The following is a 25,148-nucleotide window of genomic DNA, read 5'->3' as shown; positions in this document are numbered from 1 at the left end:
AGATCCTCACTGAACTTCTGGAGTGAGTTTGCTGCACTGAAAGTAAAGGGGCTGAATAATATTGCACGCCCCACTTTTTAGTTTTTTATTTCTAAAAAAAGTTTAAAATATCCAATACATTTCGTTCTACTTCACGATTGTGTCCCACTTGTTGTTGATTCTTCACAAAAAATTAAAATTTCATATCGTTATGTTTGAAGCCTGAAATGTGGCAAAAGGTTGAAAAGTTCAAGGGGGCTGAATACTTTTGCAAGGCACTGTATCTATTTATCCATCCATCTATCTGTCCATCCATCTATCCATCCATCTATCTATTTATCCATCCATCTATCCATTCATCCATCTATATTCATGTTGACTTTATTTAATTGCAGACAGTATGAACTCAAGATATTTCATGTTTTGTCTGGTCAGGTTTATTTTATTTGTTACATACATCCGTTCCTGCATCTCAGGTCTGTGTTTCAGTGATGACCTTTTCTTCCTGCAAACATGACAAAACAAAACATAAAATATCTTGGATTAATGAAAGCAAAATGCATGTACACGCAAATAAATGTAAGAAATAAATGTAAAAAAACACTATATGGCCAAAATCTGGACACCTTGCACTTCGACACACACATACACGTCTTTTGCTTCTAAACTGCACTGAAATGTATTTTAAACATTGTAATTCATACAAAACTGCAGCTTCTTCTTGAACAAAACAAAACCAATCACCTTTGCAGTGGAATTCTTTCAAGTGACATGCATTATGTATCTTCAATTACTGTGTAACTCTCAGAAACTTGTCTATCTTATGCTAGCAGTGTTCAAACATGCATCATTCATTTGCCTTGCTGCCCCCCCCCTTCCTGTGCAATAGCTCCACGACCCCCAGCTTTGGGAACCACTCTAATAAATGATGAATTCCTGAATTACACATGATGTGCGTGTTGTATCTGTGTCGGAGTAGCTTTTAAAAAAATAACTTTAAAGGTTTATGACCTTTTAAATGCAAAAACATGCAATTATAAAAGCTAAAGAGGTTTTATGCTTTTTGGGGCTTTGACCTTCACTACATCAGCATTAACCGCATTACTGAGAGCCAACGCCATGATGTGCTGATTGCTTTCCCTCACTGAATCTCTCTATCTCTCCTCGATGTCTTTCCTTCTTGCTCTCCTTCTCCATGATTGGGTTGAACTGTGCAAACACACCCTTCATCTGTGCGTGTTAATAATGTTTACACCCCCGTCTTTCAGCTTTTCTCAGAGCTCCGGTCGTCCTCCAGGGCTGCTGACGCATACTCGCCCCCGTTTCTGCTATATCCTGCTACCTCTGACACGCTCGCTGATTCGCCCTGTTCTTGTGGATCTGTTGACTCAGTGGAAGTGCTGATATATCTTGAATCCTGACCAATGTTACCTTCATGTGCTAACGTAGCAATTTGCTGCCTCCCAGGCCTCGTGTGACCCGGAGGTTTATGAGGTATCCACAGGGAGCTGGTGTGTGGGAGGTTGAGCATGGTATAGGGGTTGATAGCACAAGACAGGAGAAGGATTTGACATAGTAACAGAGCATTAGGAGTAGTTAGTGGCAGGCATTAACAGCCAGCCAGACTGACATTGTGTTTTTCTAATGATCAAGTGGGGTCATGGGTTACAGATAGATGCACTTGTAAACAAAGTGGAAGCCACAATGAACTGTGTAGTAGCAGTCTGGGAAACGCACACAGCAGAGTGCCTGGACAAAGGATGTTGGAGTAGGGCTTTGATTTGAGAGTGTGACTCTGATTTCATGCCAAGGATGCAACCAAAGTTAAGTAAACAAGCTCCCTGTTTGGGTCATGCAGGGCTGTGTGCCAGGCTAGTAGGCAGTGAGATTATGTTTAGCCAAGCAGAGCCTTTTATCTTAATGTATAAACAATGTTCATTTTGTTATGCCAGTACCAGGCCATCTGAGGCCAGTGTAAAGCATAGGATAATGATATAATTTTTTCTGATCAACATGTACAATCTACAGGGGTTGGACAAAATAACTGAAACACCTGTCATTTTAGTGTCGGAGGTTTCATGGCTAAATTGGACCAGTCTGGTGGCCAATCTTCATTCATTGCACATTGCACCAGTAAGAGCAGAGTGTGAAGGTTCAATTAGCAGGGTAAGAGCACAGTTTTGCTCAAAATATTGCAATGCACACAACATTATGGGTGACATACCAGAGTTCAAAAGAGGACAAATTGTTGGTGCACGTCTTGCTGGCGCATCTGTGACCAAGACAGCAAGTCTTTGTGATGTATCAAGAGCCACGGTATCCAGGGTAATGTCAGCATACCACCAAGAAGGACAAACCACATCCAACAGGATTAACTGTGGATGCAAGAGGAAGCTGTCTGAAAGGGATGTTCGGGTGCTAACCCGGATTGTATCCAAAAAACATAAAACCACGGCTGCCCAAATCACGGCAGAATTAAATGTGCACCTCGACTCTCCTGTTTCCACCAGAACTGTTCGTCGGGAGCTCCACAGGGTCAATATACACGGCCGGGCTGCTATAGCCAAACCTTTGGTCACTCGTGCCAATGCCAAACGTCGGTTTCAATGGTGCAAGGAGCGCAAATCTTGGGCTGTGGACAATGTGAAACATGTATTGTTCTCTGATGAGTCCACCTTTACTGTTTTCCCCACATCCGGGAGAGTTACGGTGTGGAGAAGCCCCAAAGAAGCGTACCACCCAGACTGTTGCATGCCCAGAGTGAAGCATGGGGGTGGATCAGTGATGGTTTGGGCTGCCATATCATGGCCCAATACTTGTGCTAGATGGGCGCGTCACTGCCAAGGACTACCGAACCATTCTGGAGGACCATGTGCATCCAACGGCGGTGCCGTGTATCAGGATGACAATGCACCAATACACACAGCAAGACTGGTGAAAGATTGGTTTGATGAACATGAAAGTGAAGTTGAACATCTCCCATGGCCTGCACAGTCACCAGATCTAAATATTATTGAGCCACTTTGGGGTGTTTTGGAGAAGCGAGTCAGGAAACGTTTTCCTCCACCAGCATCACGTAGTGACCTGGCCACTATCCTGCAAGAAGAATGGCTTAAAATCCCTCTGACCACTGTGCAGGACTTGTATATGTCATTTCCAAGACGAATTGACGCTGTATTGGCCGCAAAAGGAGGCCCTACACCATACTAATAAATTATTGTGGTCTAAAAGCAGGTGTTTCAGTTATTTTGTCCAACCCCTATATACACTGATCAGCCAAAACATCAAACCACCTCCTTGTTTCTACACTCACTGTCCATTTTATCAGCTCCACTTACCATATAGGAGCACTTATAGTTCTACAATTACTGACTGTAGTCCATCTATTTCTCTACATACCTTTTTAGCCTGCTTTCACCCTGTTCTTCAATGATCAGGACCCCCACAGAACCACCATAGTGCAGGTATTATTATTTAGGTGGTGGATCATTCTCAGCACTGCAGTGACAATGACATGGTGGTGTGTGTGTGTGTGTGTGTGTGTGTGTGTATGTTGTGTCGGTATGAGTGAATAGGACAGCAGTGCTGCTGGAGTTTTTAAATACCGTGTCCACTCACTGTTCACCTTGTTGGTCCATCTTGTAGATGTAAAGTCAGAGACGATCGCTCATCTATTGCTGCTGTTTGAGTTGGTCATCTTCTAGACCTTCATAAGTGGTCACAGGACACAGGCTGGATATTTGTGGTTGGTGGACTATTCTCAGTCCAGCAGTGACAGTGAGGTGTTTTAAAACTCCATCAGCATTGCTGTGTCTGATCCACTCATACCAGCACAACACACACTAACACACCACCACCATGTCAGTGTCACTGCAGTGCTGAGAATGATCCACCACCTAAATAATACCTGCTCTGTGGTGGTCCTGTGGGGGGTCCTGACCATTGGTGAACAGGGTGAAAGCAGGCTAAAAAAGTATGTAGAAAAACAGATGGACTACAGTCAGTAATTGTAGAACTACAAAGTGCTTTTATATGGTAAGTGTCAAAACACGGACGAGAATTTTTGTCTTTGGAACAGAACACCAAACCAGGCGCTGTTGCTGGGTGTTTTAGGTTTACATTCAACCATTAAGGTAGGCTGTGCTGTGTATTGTAGCTTTCATTGATAATATAATTTAATTTATGAGTGCAATTTAATGACTGGCATGAAATGTGGCACTTTTCTTTCAAAATCTGAGAGAATTTAGAAGGGCCCGAGTTAAAGTTGTAGAAATTTAACAGCCTGCCAGTGTAACCTCAAGAAGCAAATCTGACCAGACTTTTTTCCTGAGAAGGATGTTGGCTACCAAATTCTGAACTATCTGAAGCTTATTTAAAAAGACAGTAGGGCAGCCAGCCAGCAACACTTTGCATTAGTACTATTTAGAGGTTATAAAAGCATGCTGCTCATCATCAAGTACTTCTTTTGTTTTACCAGGGCAGTGGTAGCTTAGCGGTTACAATACTGGACCTGTAGGTTGCTGGTTCAAGCTTCAACAAATTGGTATCAGACTGTCAATTGTCAAATACTGAACCTAAGTCCAACAGTAGTAAACAGAAGCACAACCACAATGTGAGTAAAGCAGGAGCTTACTGACCACATTAGTTAGCATTGATTCTGTACTATGATATGTCTGAAAACCAGATTTAAAGACATATTAGGGTGCATTATACTTACATTTAAATTTTCAGCCTTTAGCAGACGCCTTTATCCAAAGCGACTTACAGTACATTACAGTTACAGTATACAGTCTGAGCAATTGAGGGTTAAGGGCCTTGCTCAAGGGCCCAACAGCAGCAACCTGGCAGTGGTGGGGCTTGAACCAGCGACCCTTTGATCACTGGTCCAGTACCTTAACCACTAGGCTACAGCTGGCCCTAACTATACTTGTAGTTTGGTAAATAATACATTGTTACATTCTAGTTCTGGTTTGCTTATGCTAAGTTCACACTACATGTTTTTGCCCCTGATTTTCCGCTTGCCGTCAGGTTCTGTTCAGGTCTTTGCTTGGGGCTCAAAAATCGGCTCTTGACCGCTCAGGTGGCACAGCGGTAAAATACGCTAGCACACCAGAGCTGGGGTTTTGAATACATCATACATCGCTATATGAACAACGTTTGGCTGTTGTTTATCCAGGGAGGGAAATGCTGGATAGGGACCTCTGCTGGCTGATTGATGGCATCTGCACAGAGTAGAGGAATAATGCTGGTCAGGGTGTGTCTCTCCGTGCACAGGGATGATTCGCATATGAACTCAACATTTTTTGTTGATGGGATTAAAAAGTTGGTACGATGCTGGGAAAACTGTATCAGAAGGTGACTGTAGAAAAGTGATGTCAAGTTTTGAAGAACCCTCATATTTACCTTCAGCTATCTCTGCAGCTATCCAACTGTCCCTATATTTAGTTTCCTTGGTTTTTATTTTTTCATTGTACATACTGTCTCAACTTTTGTGGAATCCCTAATGACTTTCTGGACTCTACATTTTTATGAGCTGATAAAAGTTGGAAAGTTTTCGGCCTGGCAGAACAAGATGTGAGTGGGATAAATATATAAGTGAAGCTGAGAGGGACAGAGAGCCGGGTCCGGCGTGAATTACGCATGAATGACAAAGAACCCTGAATAATCTCTAAAGGCGTTTTTTTGAAACGGTCGCCTAGAAGCCGTGGGGCTGAATAAAACATATGGTTTGAGGCTGGAAAATGCACTAATGCACAATCTCCACTCTCCTTTTCTCTTCTGCTGCAGTGTCACACGTCGATGATGTATAGAAATGCGCCAGCCAACCCGAGTCCTTTGGCACGCACGTTCATTATTCTTTCATGGTGGTTTTTGTTGTTTTAGACAGATGTTGACAGCGATATATACTGCTTTACTTCTAGCGCAAAATGGATGTGTTTACTTTGTTGTCAGATGTGCATGGTGACAAAAATATCTGAGGAAACTTGCAAAGTTTAATCAAAAGAACAAACAGAAGCAAAAAAAGAAAACAGTGGAATGTCAAGTCAGGAGAAATTCTCTCACCGGGAGCGTGTGACATGCTTGATATCCACACAGTGAAAGACATTAGAGATGAATAATGTTTACTTTGGCTCTCTCTCCTCTCTCTTTCTCCTGTTTCTTTCTCAGCTCTTTGCCAGTTTCTTTATCCGTCGGTTACATTTATTTCGTTAACAGACGATCATGAGGGATACATTTATTTCTTGAAATTCGTGGCCCTGTAGTTCCATTTTTGTCTGTCAGCTCTGTTCAGGCTCAGCTTTTGCTTCCATATTTTTATTTGTCCATATACCACAAAGCTAGCTTGACATACCCGGTTTTTCAAAAATAAAACGTTAACCTATTCCCCCCCCCCTTTTTTTCTCCCATTTTAGCGCATCCAATTTCTTCCCGTCAATCATCCTCTCACTAATGCTTGTCCCTGCTCCTGATTGGGGAGAACGAGGCTGCTCCACGCCCCCTCCAAAACGTGCACAGCAAGCAAACATCTTATCACCTACACTTGACGAGTGCAGTGCAGTACAGCACTGTGTATGGAGAGCCACACCCTCTGCCGCACACCTTTCCCATCTCCATGCAGGCGCCACCAACCAGCCAGCAGAGGTCGTGATCGCACTAGTCTGAGAGAGAGACCCCATCCGGCTTAATCCCGCCCCTATCTGAACAACAGGCCAATCGTTGTTCATGTGGCCGCTCAGCCTCAGTCGGCAGGCAGAACTGAGATTCGTTCTGCCAGCAGAGGTCGTAATCGCACTAGTCTGAGAGAGAGACCCCATCCGGCTTAATCCCGCCCCTATCTGAACAACAGGCCAATCGTTGTTCATGTGGCCGCTCAGCCTCAGTCGGCAGGCAGAACTGAGATTAGATACGATGTATTCGAGATCTCGGCTCTGGTGAACAGCGTGTGTTTTTACCGCTGCGCTACCTGAGCGGCGTACATATTATTAATAACAAAATTGGTCTGTGCAATTAAGTCTAAGTCGCTTTGGATAAAAGCGTCTGCTAAATGCTGAAAATGTAATATGTAAATATAGTTTTTCCTCTAAAAAGATATCAAAGAAAACTGGATGACATCTGTATTAAGAAGGGACAAAACTGAACTCCCAGGAATTACAGTTAATCATAAGCCATAATGTCATAATGTATTTGTAAAAATATAAAAGCAGTTGGGGGTGCTCGGGTGGCGCAGCAGTAAATCATGCTGGCCCACCAGAGCTGAGATTTTGAACTCCCTAGTTTGAAACTCAGTTTTGCTATCAGCCACTGGGTGCCTATACAGACATACGATTGGCTGTGTGTGCATGTCTTTGGACTGTGGGAGGAAACCGGAGCTCCGGGAGGAAGCCCACACAGACATGGGAGAACGTGCAAACTCCACACAGAAAGGACTTAGACTGGACTAGTAATCAGAAGGTCACTGGTTCAAGCCCCACCACTGCCAGGTTGCTGCTGTTGGGCCCTTGAGCAAGGCCCTTAACCCTCAATTGCTCAGACTATATACTGTCACAGTAGTGTAAGTCACTTTGGATAAAGGCGTCTGCTAAATGCCGAAAATGTAAATGGAAAATGTAAATGTTCAAGGGCCTAATAGTGACTGCATGGAGGAGATGAGATTCAAACTCTCTACCTTTTGACTGATAGTCCAAAGCCTCTACCCACTAGGATGCCACTGTCCTTAAAATAAACTAACCGAGTTTTGTTTTGATCCATTAAACTCAGGAATCAACAAGCATTGGTCGACTCTCTCATCTCACTCAACATGCCAGATGGGACTCAAACCCACAATTCCTGGCTTAGGTGGCCAGTGCCTTATTTATTAGGCCACTTTGGATAGGGCACTGATATTTATTTACTTAAATGACACATATTGATGTACTATATTTAGTTTCCTTTTTTATTACTTGTAGCATATGTAGCATATTTAAGCTTTTGCTTTAACTGGTTCCTCTTTAAGTTATTTCCATCACAGTTGAGTTGTTTTCATGACAATACATGTTTGTCTACAGATCTACAGTGTTTCCTCTAGAATTGTTTTTAGCAGCGGTGGCAGGCACCCTCAACCCCCCACACACTCACGGCCCCCATCCGGTGCAGCGCAAAATTAATTAAAAAGCAAAGAAGAATACATACACTACACAATAAACACAATAAACTTTACTATTTATTTTTATATTTTATATACAGGGTTGGGGAGTAACTGCTTTCCTGTAACAGTTATTAAATAAATATAAAATAAATGTAATTGTAATCTGTTACACTTAGTGAGAAAATCAAAATGTTGGTGATTACAAGGGTTTACATCCAATCATATATATATTCCCCTAAAGAAAAAAGCTTAAAGTGTGGCTGTGGATGGATAAAAAAATAACTTAATTGCATAACTTATTGTGATTAATCACACTTTTCTTTCTTAAGACTGAAGCTTTTAATAAATGGATCTTTAAATTTAAAATAAAAGAATCAATGTAAGAACAACACAATCAACACAACACAAATTATATTTATATTCAATACTTTTATTAATTGCAACAATATTCTGTGATAAATTACAGGTTAAAATACTAGTAATTCTTTGTATGGGGAGGAATAAAACAAATACACGTGTAGTGTAGTATACATGACAAACTGGATAGAGGAATGTTTTTTCTTTATTATAATTATCTCAGTGTAGTTTTGATGATTTCTGAATTAAAATCTCTTAATTTACTAAATAAATGTTGGGGTCAAACTTGGTCATATGATTAATCCGTCTTAAAAATGAACACATTAGCCTTGACAGCACTATTAAAGCTTAGAATCTAAACAGGCTCCATTCATTAAGCAGTATGTGCCAAACCAAAGGTAACATTCTAAATGTTTTCAACTGTAAAACCTATCTAACTTAACGTTAGCTAGTTTAATCTACCTTTCTTTCTTTCCTCTCCTCTATTTCTCCCTCTATCGCTCGCTTGTCAGGTGTGTAGTCATTTTTCCACTTCCTGTATTCCTCACTCCAAAATAAAAGCCCTCTGCCTTTGTAATTGCAGTTTCATGTAATTATATACTGTACATTTTGATGGAGCGGCAGCAATAATTAAGCAGCGGTGGGCCACCACCGCAAAGTACATGTAGCGGAAACACTGATCTAAACTAAAGCTAAAGTGTAAGAACATCAGTCTGGCATATTAGCGCTTACTGATACTGATTTATTGAAGTTTTGGACTTTCTGTAATACAACCACAATGTTTAGCATCTCATGCTATCCCATTTATATTTAAACCAGGGTTCAGTCTTCGGTAGTCACCTGACATTTTTCTCCATTTTGATTTAAGACCCAGATTTTTCTTGCTTGCTTGAATTAAACCGTAGCTTAACCCTCCCTGTTAGTGTTTTATAGTGTTGTCTTGGTGACTGAGCCTTTTGATACCATTAAGCTTGAGCAAATTCAGAAAGTAGCCTGCAAGCCCACAAATCTCTTTATGATGTGCATTTTTTTCTGAGCAACAGAACAGATCTAATCTGCGGCTGTGTTATAAGGTTTAAGCATTAAATGGCTAAAACCCAAGAGCTATGTAGTGTGTTGGTATTTGCCAGTAGCCTGCGGTGTATGTGTACATTTCTCACACATTGCTGTTACAAAAAGAGCCTCAGAAGCCACAGGAAGTCTGGCTCTGATCCACTGCCATTACTGAATACTGCTATCACCTCGTGTGTTGTCAATATTCAGCTAATGCTAAATATTTCTGTTCTAAAAAAATAAGTGACGCTGCCAGGCTGACAAGCTTCATCATCTTCATCAGGGCAGTTGTAGCTCAGTGGTTAAGTTACTGGACTAGTAATCAGAATACTGCTGGTTCAAGCCCCACTATTACCAAGTTGCCACTGTTGGGCCCCTGAGCAAGGCCCTTAACCCTCTGTTAGTCGAACTGCATTCTGTCATAATTGTAAATTGCTTTGGATAAAAGCATCTGCTGAATACAATGAATGCAAATGCTTTGTTTGGGCAGTGGTAGCTTAGCGGTTACGTTACTGGTCTATTAATTAAAAGGTTGCCAGATCAAGCCCACCATCACCAAGTTGCCACTGTGGGCCCCTGAGCTAGGCCCTTAACCCTCTATTGTTTGGATTGTATTCAGTCATAATTGCAAATCGCTTTAAATACAAGAATTGACTAAATGCCATAAATGTAAATGCTTTGTGGTTAAGTTACTGGACTAGTAATCAGAAGGTTGCCTGTTCAAGCCCCACCAACAGCAGGTTGTTGGACCCCTCTGCAAGGCCCTCAACCCTCAATTGCTAGAACTGTATTCAATCATAAGTTGCCACTTTTGGGCCCCTGAGCAAGGCCCTCAACCCTCTATGGTTTGAACTGTATTCAGTCAGAATTAGATTAAAACATTCACAAAATGCCATAAATGTAAACGCATGTTTGGGCAGTGAAAGCTCAGCAGTTAAGTTACTGGACTAGTAATCAGAAGGTTGCCTGTTCAAGACCCACCAACAGTAGGTTGCCAGGTTGTTGGACCCCTCTGCAAGGCCCTTAACCCTCAAATGCTAGAACTGTATTCAATCAAAATTGTAAATCGCTTTGAATTAAAGCATCTCCTAAATGCCGTGAATGTAAACGGTTTGTTTGGGAGGTGGTAGCTCTGTGGTTAAGTTACTAGACTAGCAATCAGAAGGTTGCCACCATCAACAGGTTGCCAGGTTGTTGGGCCCCTCAGCCAGGCCTTTAACTCTCAATTTCTTAAACTGCATTCAGTCATGATTGTAAAGCGCTTTGAATAAAAGCGTCTACTAAATGCCATTGATGTAAACACATTGTTTGGGCAGAGGTAGCTCAGCGGTTAGGTTCCGGAACATTACCAGGTTGCCACATTGTTGGGCCCCTCAGCAAGGCTCTTAACCCGCAATTCCTCAAACTGTATTTAGTCATAGTTGGATAAAAACATCCACAAAATGCCAGAAATATAAACACATTGTTTGGGCAGTGGTAGCTTTGTGGTTAAGTTACTGGACTAGTAATTAAAAGGTTGTCTTTACAAGACCCACCATCAACAAGTTGCCACATTGTTGGGCTCCTCAGCAAGGCCCCTAACCTTCAATTGCTTAAACTTTATTCAGTCATAATTTAGTCACTTTGAATAAAAGCATTAACTTAATGCCATGAATGTAAATGCTTTGTTTGGCCCGTGGTAGCTCAGTGGTTAAGTTACTGGTCTAGTAATCAGAATATTGCTGGTTCAAGCCCCACCATCACCAAGTTGCCAGGTTGTTGGGCCCCTGAGCAAAGCCCTTAACCCTTAATTGCTTAAATTGTATTCAGTCATAATTGTAAATTGCTCTTGATAAAAGCATCTACTGAATGCCATAAATGTAAACCCTTTTTGGTTAAGTTACTGGACTAGTAATCAGAAGATTGCCTGTTTAAGACCCACTATCACCAAGTTGTCACTGTTGGGCCCCTGAGCAAGGCCCTCAACCCTCAAATTGTATTCAGGTATTTTTTGAAAGTCACTTTGTAGATGTGAATCACATTGCAGGGAAGCTAAGTGAAAGTGAGGAAGGAAATTGTATTTATAGAGCCTGGCATTATACATGCTGGGAGATGTCTGCTAATGTTGTATGTGAGTGTAGTTGCTGGCGACAGCACTGCCATTGCGACGCATGCTGCAGTGTCAGCACTGTCGCAAAAAAAACTGCTGCAGGACTTCATGCACCAAGATCAGAGCACAGAAATATAAATCAAAATACAACTACTGGAAAACAACAAATATTTCGGGCAAACAATCCCGGGCGAGTTAAAAATAAACTGGAGGGATCAGATCGGACAATAACGTCCCTATGTAGTTTTTCTACTGCAGAAGGACAGAACTTTCAGTATGAAGGACGTTGTAAAGTGGCTGAGGCAGGTCGAAGAAGCGAGTAATACATGTTAAAGTGAGAAAGAACCAGTATGAGAAATGAACTTGGCATGAGGGGGAGGGGAACCGAGTGCAGGAGGGCAGATGAGGGATGAGGATGGCACGGAGGTGTCGGAGATGCAGACAGACGGTGTTGAAGTGGAGGAAGGAGGAATTATAGATGAGGACGATAGAAGTGCATTAGGGTAATGCTTAGTGTGAAAGGAAGGAGTTGGAGATGGAAATGAAGTGGGTTGTACCATGTTAACCCGGGTGACAAGAATGTCACTGACTTTTATTCTTCACTTTTATTATTGGAGTTCTTCTTACAACATTTTAACTTTAGTGCTTTCTTGCTATTTTATTTATGCATTTTCTCTTTTCTTCTCAATTTAGTGCATTTTTTTCTTTTCTTCTCAATTCGTCTTTCGCTGCTGGAGACACTGGTCATGTCCGAGAAGGGTGATTTTGCCTGCCTCACGCTTCCTCCGACACATGTGCAGTCCTCAATCTCTTTTTATTTGGCCATACATTCAGTGAATTCGTGCACGGAGAGCCACGCCCTGATCTCCGGGCTTCTCCACTTCCTGTACAGGCGCCTCAGGCTACTAACCAGGGTCCTTGCACAGCATCAAAGACCCCACCCACTTGTCAGTCTGGTATTTTCTAGGGGTGCACGGTCCGATATTGGCCTGAATCACTGTATCGGACATCGGAATGAAAAAAACGTGTAATCCGATTAGATGCTTAATGTGTAAATAAGGCCATTCAGAAATTAAAACACACTGATCTACTTAAACTTTTATCATTTAAAAAAATCATCTACTACTGCCACATCTAAAAACACTGTTTAAACTCAATAAAAATTGCTTTATAAATGATGAATCGCTCAACTAAGATAAAGAAATCCTATCTTGTCCCGGCTTGGAGATATCTCACATCCTCAACGATTAATCGTTTCAGGTTTTGGGTTAACATTAGTGTTATGAAATAAAACAAACTACACCATTTCCCATTTAGTCACAGATGTCCTCTTCAAAATCCAGCAGGGTTTAATAATCTAAAAACATGACAGAACTTTAACGGTAAATCTCAACCAAACTGCGTCAATTCTAATTGGTTTAATCATGTTTGGTTGGCATCCAAATCTTTCAATTGTAGACACTTTGGACGACATGCCGTAAAGCGAGATGTGTCAGGTGAACAACAGCTCGAACGTAAGTGAAACCTACGTTCAGCAGTTTAGTATAAGTGTGATGTTGTAGGTTCTGTATTTATTCCTTTATAATATTTGTTTCACAGTCTGAGCATTGTTATTTAGATAGCTAGTTTAACCATGGTGCATTGAGACATGTATTATTACTGCTTAGTTGTTTGAGAGGAGCAATGACGGTATCGGATTGGTATCGGTATCGGCAGATACTCAATTTGCCGTATCGGCATCAATATTAGACATAAAAAGTGGTATTGAGCCAGCCCTAGTATTTTCCCAATGCTGGTTCAAAATTCCAGCATTGGCGTGCTAGCGGATAATCCCGCTTCACCACCCGGGCTCCTCTTTAGTGCTTTTTTGAGGTATCTTGCCATATAAGGACATCCTAAATGATATAATGATGGTATTGGAGGGAGGTATAATGACCGACATCCTCACATTTCTTGACCATAAAAATTATATTATCCATCTAAACTCTTTGTAAAAATGATTGAGGTAAATTGTTTGGTGTTCAGCTGCTCCTTAGTCGGGGGGCAACACAGTAGTGCAGCAGGTAGTGTGAGTGGCACAGAGCTTACAGGTCTCCTAGGTTTGATAGTCACCTTTAATAACGTATATAAGGAGTTTTTCATGCACTTTCCATGTGGGTTTTATCCAAGTGCTTCTGTTTTCTTAAACCCCCCAAAACATGCGAACGATGGATTGGATTACATTAATCCTAGATATAAGTGAGTGGGTGGATGGGTGAGTGTGTGATACTGTGCGATGGATTGTCCAGGGTGTTTGAACCCAGTCTGGACCCATTACAAGCATGATGAAGAGGAAGTGGTTGCTATAGGTTAATGATTAATGTGTTTTTAACGGCAAACATATGCATGATATTAAACCATGGAGGGTTTTTTCTTCTTACTGTTCTTACTCTTCTTTTAGTTTGTTTAATGTGTTTGGTTTTGTCTGTTAATTTCATGTTTTACTATTTTTTTTAAATGTTTTTATGTAGATTTTTGCTGGTTCTGACATTAGTCTTACTTTCTATAGTGTAGTATTTTTTTATTTATTTTATTAGGGCTTTTGACGTCATGTTTTATACACTTTTGGTTACATTAATGACAGGACAGGTAGTTACAGGTTACACAAGATTCATCTCAGGCAATTCACCAATTCACCTCACTTGCTTGTCTTTAGACTGTGGGAGGAAACCGGAGCTCCCGGAAGAAACCCACACAGACACTAGGAGTACATGCAAACTCCACAAGAAAGGACCTAGACCGCTCCACCTGGGAATCGTACCCAGGAACTTCTTACTGTGAGGCAACAGTGCTACCCACTGAGCCACAGTGCTGCCCTGTTGTAGTATTTGGTAGAAGTAAGCAAAGTACCATTATGTAACTGTATTAACTACTCATAGGAAAGATTTTGGCCCTAACCAGTAAAATGGGTTTGTTTTTGGGGTTTAAGTGGTAAATCCCAAACTTGATACAAAGGGACCTGGAAAGAACCAAGACCAAGTTCAAGTTCAATGGTAGGAGTAAACAAAGTAACACCTTGTGACTGTATCAACTACTTATAGTAAAAATGTTGGTCCTGACTAATGAAATGGGTTTGTTTTGTGGGGTTTAAGTTCATGGTAATTCCCAAACTTGATACAAAGGGAGCAAAGGAACCAACGGAACCAAAGGAAGTTCAAGCCTCTAGTTTTAGCCCAATTGTCTGTAGTGTGGTACTGGTAGAAGTAAGCAAAGTACCATTATGTAACTGTATGAACTACTTACAGTAAAAATGCTTGTCCTGACCAGTAAAATGGGTTTGTTTTGTGGGGTTTAACTGGTAAATCCCAAACTTGATATAAAAGAACCAGGAAGGAACCCACCAAGTTCAAGCCCCTAGTTTTAGCCCAATTTTCTGTAGTATATCTGTGGTATTGGTAGAAGTAAACAAAGTACCATTATTTAACCATATTGACTACTTATAGTATAAATGTTGGTCCTGACCAGCAAAATGGGTTTCTTTTGAGGGGGGTTTAAGTTCATGGTCCAAGTCCCAAACTTCATACAAAAGGACCAGGAAGGAACCAACCAAGTTCAAGGCTCTAGTTTTAGCCCACTTTTCTGTAGTGTATCTGTGGTATTGGTAGGAGGGGGGGCGTCAGTTCATGGTAAGACCCAAACTTGATACAAAATGACCAGGAAGAAACCAACCATGTTCAAGCATCCAAGTTTAAACCTCAAGTTTTAGCCTAATTTTCTGTAATGTTGTATTGATAGAAGTAAGAAAAGTACCATGGAACCATATTAACTACTTATAGTAAACATTTTGGCCCTGACCACTGAAATAGGTTTGTTCTTGGGGGTTTAAGTTCATGGTAAATCCCAAACTTGATACAAAGAGACCAGGAATAAACCAACCAAGTTCAAGCCTCTAGTTTTAGCTGTGTGGTACTGGTAGGAGTAAGCGAAGTACCATTATGTAACTGTATTAACTACTTATAGTATAAATGTTGGTCCTGACCAGTAAAATGTGTTTTTAAGGGGTTTAAGTTAATGGTAAGTCCCAAACTTGTTACAAAGGGACCAAGAAAGAACCAACCAAGTTCAAGCCTCCAAGTTTAAGACTTTTAGCCCAATTTTTTGCAGCAAAATACCATTGTGTAACTGTAAAGGGAGCAAAGAAACCAAGCAAGTTCAAGCCTCCAAGTTCAAGCCTCTAGTTTTAGCCTAATCTTCTGTAATGTGGTATTGGTAGAAGTAAGCATTATGTAACTGTATTAACTGCTCATAGTAAAAATGCTGGTCCTGACCAGTCAAATATCTTTGTTTTGTGGGGTTTAAGTTCATGGTAAATCCCCAAACTTGATAGAAAGGGACCATCAAGGAACCAACCAAGTTCAAGTCTCTTTTTAGCCCACAGTGAAAAGATGTCCAGATTGTGTTGTTGGATCTTAACACCCACCCACACTGCCTCCCTCTCTCAGTCTGTGTAAGCTGTCGCCTCCACCGGATCTCATCTGCTGGAATATAAACTACCTGTCAGAAAGCGTCTTAGTGTGGAATTCATATCAGAAAGGAAAACATAGGAGGGTTGAGGTCAGGGGGATCATTTTTAAATTATTCATAAGCAACTCTTCCCCGGCCGCTCTTTTCAAACTGCTGTTGACCAGTTTGTATCGCTTCTGCTGCCACTAAGGACATTCGTCATGCTTTCAAAGATAGGGGGGAAGAGGATGAATAAACTTTTGAAGTGCTATTGATTTATTGTGTCACTCTGTATGTATTTCAATTTTCCAGTTGCATCTGGCTGGAGAATTGTGTGTTTTCAACCATTTTTGTCATAATATGTATATGTCAAAATATAACATTTTTATATTTGATTTTATTGCACACATTTCCATTTTTATGGGATCTATAAACAGTATGTAGAATGTCACATAGACAATGTTCTGAAAATATAAAAAAAATATATATACTTAAAAAGTATTTGTACGCCTTATAATTTTTACACAGCTTCAATGACATGCAACTCATTACATTACCAACACAGTTAACTTGCTAATATTAAACTGTGTTAGTAATTTCCGGATCAGCTGTTTTTAGTTACCTCATAAGGATACACAGTCCATCTCTTTGTAGTGTCTATTAGTATGGCAGAGACTGTCCACAAAACAAATGAAAAGTATGTCTGAAAGCTTTCAAAACAAGTAAGGATGCCGCTCAGGTGGAGCAGCAGTAAAATACGCTAGCACACCAGAGCTGGGATCTCAGCTCTGCCATCCGGCTGGGCTGGGCAGCCACATGAACAACAATTGGCTGTTGTTCACAGGGTGGGACAAGCTGGACCAGGGTTCCTCATATCTGGTGCAATTACGACCTCTGCTGGCTGATTGGTGGCGCCTGCGCAGGGTTGGGGAATAATGCTGATCAGGGTGTGGCTATGAACTCGCCTTGTGCAGGTGAAAAGATGCAGTCGGTACTGCACACGTGTCGGAGGGGGTGTGTGTCAGCTGCGAAGCTCCTCAGTCAACAGTGGAGGGTAGTATCGGTAGAGGGGAAGTGTAATGAAATCAGGGTAATTGGATACGACTAGATTAGGGGAGAAAATTGGGGAAAAAATTGGAGAAAAAAAACAAGGAATTAAACCATAGAGAAGTACAGATCTGGAGAACTCAGAAGAGAACTGAGAACTAAAAGTGTCTACATTTATTCTGTGCAATGAGACAATGAGTGCCAGGTTCTTTAGTTGAAGTCTCTAGTGAAATGGCTAGAAATCCTAGTATGTGACAACTACTTATGCAAAAAATGTAGATGTCTGATTACATTTTGAACTACTTGAAACGTTTTATCCATGTGATAATGGTTTGGTTGAGATTCTTGCTGTTTTATTTCATTCTGCATGCATAATTGATTTGGATCATTTTGTGTTTCTTGTAGTTGTTTGTGCCGAGTTACTTCAGATGAAGGGTTTTGATTTGTCTGGTTACAGCCTGAATTAGCTGACATGACATTTTTCTCTGTTTTTGTCTTCATTTAACTCTTTTCTCTTGATTCTTTCAGAAACAGTTAGCCGCACTGGGCGTGGTAGATGCCTGGGACCAGAAGGTGGCTGATTTCTCTGGACTGGGGAAGGGAAATCTTCATCTGGGGGATGTTCTACATTGGGCATCGTTGGAGCTGGCCTCTGAATCAGGCAGTAAGGACGGGACAGATGAGAAGGAGCATGTGAAGAACCCGAAACTGTTCTACGCAGATCATTCTTTCATCATCCTGGTGAAGGATAACAGCACTGGAGCTCTGCTGCTGCTGGGTGCATTGGATCTGGCAGAGGGGAAGGCGATGCATGATGAGCTGTAGCGTTAGCATGGCAGGCACATTGACACTGTTATGAGCTAGAAACTCACATTCAGTGTTCACTGATTCATTAAAGTGGCCGGAGTCCAGGGACCATAGTGACACTCATCTGAGCCTCTTGTTCAGTAGAAGTGTAATGCTTGAATAAATGTGGATTGTAGTAAATGTGATAATTGTATGTGCTGTATTAGAAAACATGTAGGTGCTAGACTTGATACTTACCCTTTGGAATCTTTCTTAATGATATTGTTTTAAAAATAGAGAACACTTTGTTAATGATTGGCAAAAACTGTTGTAATTCCGACACTCATCTGACCCCATTAAATGTGCAAAAATGTGCAAGGTGGTAAGTGTTAAATGATTCATTAGCGCTTAGAAAATCAGTACAGACCTTTTTATCCAGTCTTAAAGAAATATTGTTTAATGTTTTTATCTTAACACCACACTCCAACATAAAGAACTGGCTGCTCCACTAATCTCTGATACTGGATGAGCGTGTTCTGTCTCTTTATATTCTAAACAGTTTAGTAGCACCAAAGGTCAGGTTCTGAACTGGCAAGTTGATTTCCAGTCCCGGAACAGTCCCCAGGGAAGGGAGATCGCTCAGTGTGTTATTGACAGAATAAGCCTGATGCTAATGATGCTAATGACTCTAGACTACTGTCAACACTACAGACAGCCGATAAAGCATCATTCTTTTAATGCCAGCCTGGATCAATGAGGAACATGTCCTTGTGACACCACTGGCCATTTAGAGTAGATAGGAATTGAATTTAAATGTTGTTTTAGTGACTTCTTTTGTTTAGATGGATGGTTGGAGAAAGGTAGATAGATAAATAGATGGATGGATGGACGGACGGACGGACAGAGATGGATGGATGGATGGATGGATGGATAGACCGAGATAGATGGATGGATGGATGGATGGATAGACAGACAGGGATGGATGGATGGATGGATAGACAGACAGGGATGGATGGATGGATAGACAGACAGGGATGGATGGATGGATGGATGGATGGATAGACAGACAGACAGGGATGGATGGATGGATAGACAGACAGGGATGGATGGATGGATGGATGGATGGATAGACAGACAGGGATGGATGGATGGATGGATAGACAGACAGGGATGGATGGATGGATGGATAGATAGATAGACAGAGATGGATGGATGGATGGATGGATAGATGGACAGAGATGGATGGATAGATGGATGGATAGATAGACAGAGATGGATGGATGGTTAGACAGACAGACAGACAGAGATGGATGGATGGATGGATAGATAGACAGAGATGGATGGATGGTTAGACAGACAGACAGACAGAGATGGATGGATGGATGGATGGATGGATAGATAGACAGAGATGGATGGATGGATGGATGGATAGATAGATAGACAGAGATGGATGGATGGTTAGACAGACAGACAGAGATGGATGGATGGATGGATGGATGGATGGATAGATAGACAGAGATGGATGGATGGATGGATGGATAGATAGACAGAGATGGATGGATGGATGGATGGATAGATAGACAGAGATGGATGGATGGATGGATGGATGGATGGATAGATAGACAGAGATGGATGGATGGTTAGACAGACAGACAGACAGACAGAGATGGATGGATGGACGGATGGATAGATAGACACATGGATGGATGAATGGATGTATGGTTGGATAGACAGATAGATAGAGAGAGAGATAGATAGACGGACGGACAGACAGACAGGGATGGATGGATGGATGGATAAATGGCAAGAACTTATTCATTTTTCTTATACACAAAACAAAAATCATTGTTATTCATGAAATTAAATTAATGAGTAAAGAAAATGAAAAATGAAAAGGATTTGCTATGAATCTAAGCCATGTTTTATTACAATGCTTGAGGGGACTCTGTTCGTTCACTTGATAAGTGTAGAATGCTTCACTGCCTTTTCTTGGCTTCATGCATGCTTGAAGATGACAGTATTATTTCTAAAGGCAAACAGTGCTTATTTTTGGATAATGCCTTTTCTCTTGGATTTTAGAAAGTGAAAATCTGGAGGCGAGCCTGTTCCCAGCTAATACATATCATCACTGAGCAAGCGAGATGATCTCACAGATCCGGCATCCTGCTGTAATAAGCTAAACCAATCCAATGCAGCAGTTTTGATTAAAACTGGAAATCAAACCCAGTCACAGTTCAACCCAACAAGCCGCCATGCTGCCCATATCTAAATATTTGGTACCAATATTAGGTGAAACTGTCTCACTGTATTTGCAGGTATTTTTATTTGTTTGGTAACTTAAAATTACTCGGATACAAAAAATAATAATTAGACACAATAATCGATATTTAAGTTTCCTTTGCTAAGATGCTGTCTATTGGGAGTTTATACTCGTGTGTGTGTGTGTGTGTGTGTGTGTGTGTGTGTGTGTGTGTGTGTGTGTGTGTGTGTGTGTGTGTGGTTTTCTCCTACCTTGACAGGTTACTCTTAATTGCTGCTGGATGTTAGTAGATGGATGAGTGTGTGATGACCTGTGAGGTATTGGCGTTCTGTCCTGATTGTAATCCCACTTTGCAGCTGGTGTTTTTGGACACATTGTGACAATGATTTTAAAAAGTGAAAATCTGGAGACAAGCCTGTTCCCAGCTAATACATATCATCTCTGAGCTAGCGAGATGATCTCAGAGATAATTGCCAAAGTCCTGCTGTAATAAGTGAAACCAATCCAACACAGCAGTTTTGATTAATACTGGTACTCTTAGAATGCCTTTATTTGTCATATATACATATACAGATGTACAGTACAACAAAATTATTTCTTCGCATATCACAGTTTGTTTGGAGGCTGGGGTCAAAGCGCAGAGTCAGCCATCCTACAGCGCCCCTGGAGCAGAGAGTGTTAAGGGCCTTGCTTAAGGGCCCAACAGTTGCTGCGTGGCAGAGCTTTCAGTTGATAGCCCAAAGCTCTACCCACTAGGCTACCACTGTCCACTGTCTTAGGTTATCATCGTACACATAAACTGGTACAACCCTAGCAGAAGGAACCTTAGCCTAGACGGTTTACAAACAACTGCAATGCTTAACAGTTCACGACTCAACATTAGTGGGTAATCCCATCTTGCCTCTCAAGGGGCTGAGATCAATTATATTAAAGGATTAATATGCTTTAACCTTTTTGGTGATGTTTGTTTGGATTTTAACATCACTTTGGGTACATTTATGACAAGAGGGGTAGTTACAGGTTACACACAAGTCATCAGTTCAAGTTCAATGTCAAACACCGTCACAGACAGCTTTGTGTCTCCAATTCACCTAACTTACACGTCTTTGGACTGTGGGAGGAAACCAGATCTCATATACATGGGCCGAACATGCAAACTCCACACCTAAAGGACCCAGACCACTTCACCAGGGTTTTGAACCCAGGACCTTCTTGCTGTATGGAAACTGGGCCTTTTTGGTGAAACAGCAAAAAAGTCATTTTATTCCTTGTGCAGACAAAAGCACAAAGCAGATCTATATATATACACCAATTTTATCAAGTGTTCTGAATTTACCTTTTAGCACAATCCACATCAGTGCTCGCTGATAGACTTTCACTGACAGGAGTTTGTAGTGGGTATAGAGGTGAAACACGTGGGCTGATTTAGAGAGCCCAGAGCTAGTCAGTGAAAGTGCTACGGTTCTGCTCATTTCTGTACTAGCACTCCTGCTGACTCACCTTTCCATTCTATACCAGTCACACCAAGTCCTTTAGTTCCATCTCCACACACACACACACACACACAATCATATTTGGTCATTTTCTCTTTTGCTGCACTGACTAATAATTCTTATATTGTATTGAGTTTAATTATAGTCTTAATTATATTTAATTATATTTTACTTAATTTAATTATAGTCTCAGTATACATTCATTAAACCAGTTTAATTCTCATATATGATGTATATTAGTGGTGACTATCAGTAGTTTATTGTTTATATCATTATCTACACATGTTTTCCAGTTTCATCTGTCCACTTTTCTAACAAGAACAGAATTCTTTCTAATGTCTTCTTTTTTGCAAGGGAAGTAAGTAAGAAAAGGAAGCAAGGACATGGAAATCAAGAATAAATATATTTGCAAATTGTGGTATCCTTGCTTAGTGAAGAATCACCTTAAAGTGACGTGTCACTCATTTATGTCGTGTTACCAGCTGTGTTGCCTGTCAGCAGCATTTTTTTATGATATTAAAATAAAATTCAGCATTATATAAAATATTAGTTCATTTGGCCCCATCGTCACTTGTAAATTGCTTCGGATGGGAGCGCTGGGTGCAGAGAATTTCTTACCTCGTAGGCTGTCACATACCATAATGCAAAAAACTACATCCTTACCCATCCTTACCATCATCCAATTTTAGTATTAATTTAAATTAAAAAATATATGCTAGCATTTAATAAAAAAATGATAACTGTTCAAACTTACCAAGTTTAACCCTATTAAAAATATTAAGATTTAAAGTTAAAATGTTGATGTAAAGTTGATGTGTGATGACCTGTGAGGTATTGGCGTTCTGTCCAGATTGTAATCCCACTTTGCAGCTGATGTTTTTGGACACATTGTGACAACAATCAGGACAAAACTGTTAGTGAATATGAACGAATATGTTAGAAAATTAATTAATTCATGAATTAATTCCGCAGTGAATGTTTCATCTAGACATGGTAAATTATAGAGCACAGTAACTTTTACTTTACCTTTCATATTTGAAGACAAGCCGGAGGAAATCGTTTACCTTCATGACTTTATATTAACCCTAAACTCTTTACTCTCTACTTTTTAATTATAAGAACAAACATATTTGAACACCATGTCAACTTACAGTATTGACCTAAAAGTAAACTAGATGTCCACAGAATGATGTGTTAAGAATGTGGTTGGTCCTGTAAATTAGATTTCACTTGGAGATGGGTAAAAACAGACTCAGCAGTTCTCTATCCAAATATTTTTAGAGATTGTGAGTGTGCGACTGTAATCAAGGGAATTTTATGCATTAAAAGATGTTCCCTGGAAGTGTAAGTGACATTATCAGAGCTGGCCTAGCCACTCTACACGGCTCACAAGCTTTAATGTTTAATCTTATGTTTTAAAATAAAGATTTTAAAGGCCGGTCATGAACTCCTGGCTGTCTCGCCCTCCCTCCCGCTGCTTCCTCTTACTGAAGCAAGAAAGGACATGGCAAATTGCATCCGGGGACCAGGCTGTCATTCTAGCTGTACTTAAACTAAAATCCTAAATGAGAGCTAGCAAAGTCTCAGGAGTCAAATGTCTGGCTTCTCTACATTTCCACTCTGGTTTCTTTTAAAGATAAAGGTTTAAAAAGTCCTCTCAGTTACATAAACATTCAGATGGTACAGAAATCTGCTGCTTGCCTCCTCACCCACACCCGCTCTCATCACCACACCACACCCATACTGCAACCTCTCATCATCACACCACACCCATACTGCGACATCTTCACTGGCTTCCTGTAAAATATCACATTTAAATATATTCACATTGTACATACATACATTGGTCACTGAATACTGTACATACTGTACATACTGTACATACATGCATACGTCCATTTATATATTGCCTGTATATAGTCTTATAGTTATATATTTTTTGTTTAATGTTCTTGTGTATTGTCTGCAACTTGTACATTGCTTGAATACTGGATTTATACTAGAGAGATACCATCAGCTGGAACCAAATTCCTTGTGTGTATCCACATACTTGGCCAATAAATCAGATTCTTGTCCTCATTTACAAAGCTCTTCATAACCTCACTACTTCTTCCCTGTCTGAATTACTTATTCCCTACAAACCACTAGTCTCGCTCGACTTGATTTTCCACCCAGAACTCAAGGAAGACAAGCATCAAGGCTCTACACTGTACTTGTACAGAGTGGTGGAATGAGCTTCCTCTGTCTGTCTGAACATCTAAGAGTGCTGTCTTCAAAAGACGATTAAAAACTCACCTCTTTACTAAGCACTTAAGCTGACGTACTTACTAACGCTCTTATATATTTCTTGCATTAAAAAAACCTTTGTTTCTAACAGGGTTTCGGCAGATTTGTATTCTTGAACTGTTGTTTCTTAAACTAGAGTAAGGAAATGTAATGAAAGCACTTCTGTAAGTCGCTCTAGATAAGAGCATCTGCCGAAAATTTAAATTTAAATTTGAACCAACCTGCACTCTCAGATCTTCCTCTTAAAGTGGGATTCAAGGACCCACAGCGGTATAATAAGTAATTGTCATTTTTTAATGGCTAATATATGATTCTTAACTGACTGACACTTCTCTCACAAAGTTTGGCACAGAATGTTGAGCTATGACCCATCTTTGCTCGCAGAGACAGTTTGGGGTGTTTTATAGGTATCACACTGATCAGTGCCTCTCTCTGGTTGTAGCCTAGTGGTTACGGTACTGGACTAGTAATCAAAAGGTCGCAGGTTCAAACCCCACCACTGCCAGGTTGCTACTGTTGGGCCCTTGGGCAGGGCCCTTAATCCTCAGCTGCTTAGACTGAATACTGCCACAGTACTGTAAGTCACTTTGGATAAAACCGTCTGCTAAATGCTGCAAACATAAATGGGTATGAGTTGAATATCTCCTAATCCATGGCTGTAGATGCCTGAAAGGTCTTGCCTCTTTAAGCCTAGTCCTTAGTTGGCCATGCACAGGTTCTTGCCAGCCATCCAAAGTGGAGCAGCTAATCCTCAATGTCCTCCCCATCTTGGAAAACATGCAGTTTTGGCTTAGTCCAGTACACCTCTCTGGGCCTCTGGCTGGGCACTGCATGTACAAGCTGAGAGTTCTGTGCCAGTTGTGGGACTGGCTCATGAAGATCCAGAGGTCCCCATGACTGAGAGTGTCAAGGTGCTGGTGTGAGAAGAGACGTTCTGGAACTCACTGGTGGAGAAAAAATGGCCAAGGAGCATTGTTAGTTCAGATGACCTGAGTGGATCAGCAGGAGTACCTTGGTCAGGCAGCCTGGACTGTGTACTCCTTCTCTGAGTCTATCATATCCCACCATTCATCCATGCTTAACTCTGTTGCAGGAGATTTTGTCTGCACAGGAACCAGCTTCTGTGACCGTCCAATTCTCTTTGGCACCTTCATTTTCTTGTGGCTTGCCATCCCACAGATGCCACAATCT

General features: G+C 40.9%; 1 protein-coding gene across 1 annotated transcript in view; it reads left to right on the top strand.

Annotated features, from left to right (window-relative positions):
* The window catches only part of serpinh2 (serine (or cysteine) peptidase inhibitor, clade H, member 2), a 51,202-nt gene extending 32,926 nt beyond the window's left edge, over positions 1-18,276 (top strand). The window contains exon 4 of the mRNA XM_062993305.1: positions 17,661-18,276. Within this exon, the coding sequence (XP_062849375.1) occupies positions 17,661-17,957 (297 nt within the window). The 3' untranslated portion in view covers positions 17,958-18,276. The remainder of the gene's footprint in view (positions 1-17,660) is intronic.
* The last annotated feature ends 6,872 nt before the right edge of the window (positions 18,277-25,148 follow it).

Source organism: Trichomycterus rosablanca, chromosome 4, assembly GCF_030014385.1.
Source record: "Trichomycterus rosablanca isolate fTriRos1 chromosome 4, fTriRos1.hap1, whole genome shotgun sequence".
Taxonomy (NCBI): Eukaryota; Metazoa; Chordata; class Actinopteri; order Siluriformes; family Trichomycteridae; genus Trichomycterus; species Trichomycterus rosablanca.
The sequence above is the reverse complement of the archived record's forward strand: the minus strand, read 5'-3'. Positions and strand labels throughout refer to the sequence as shown.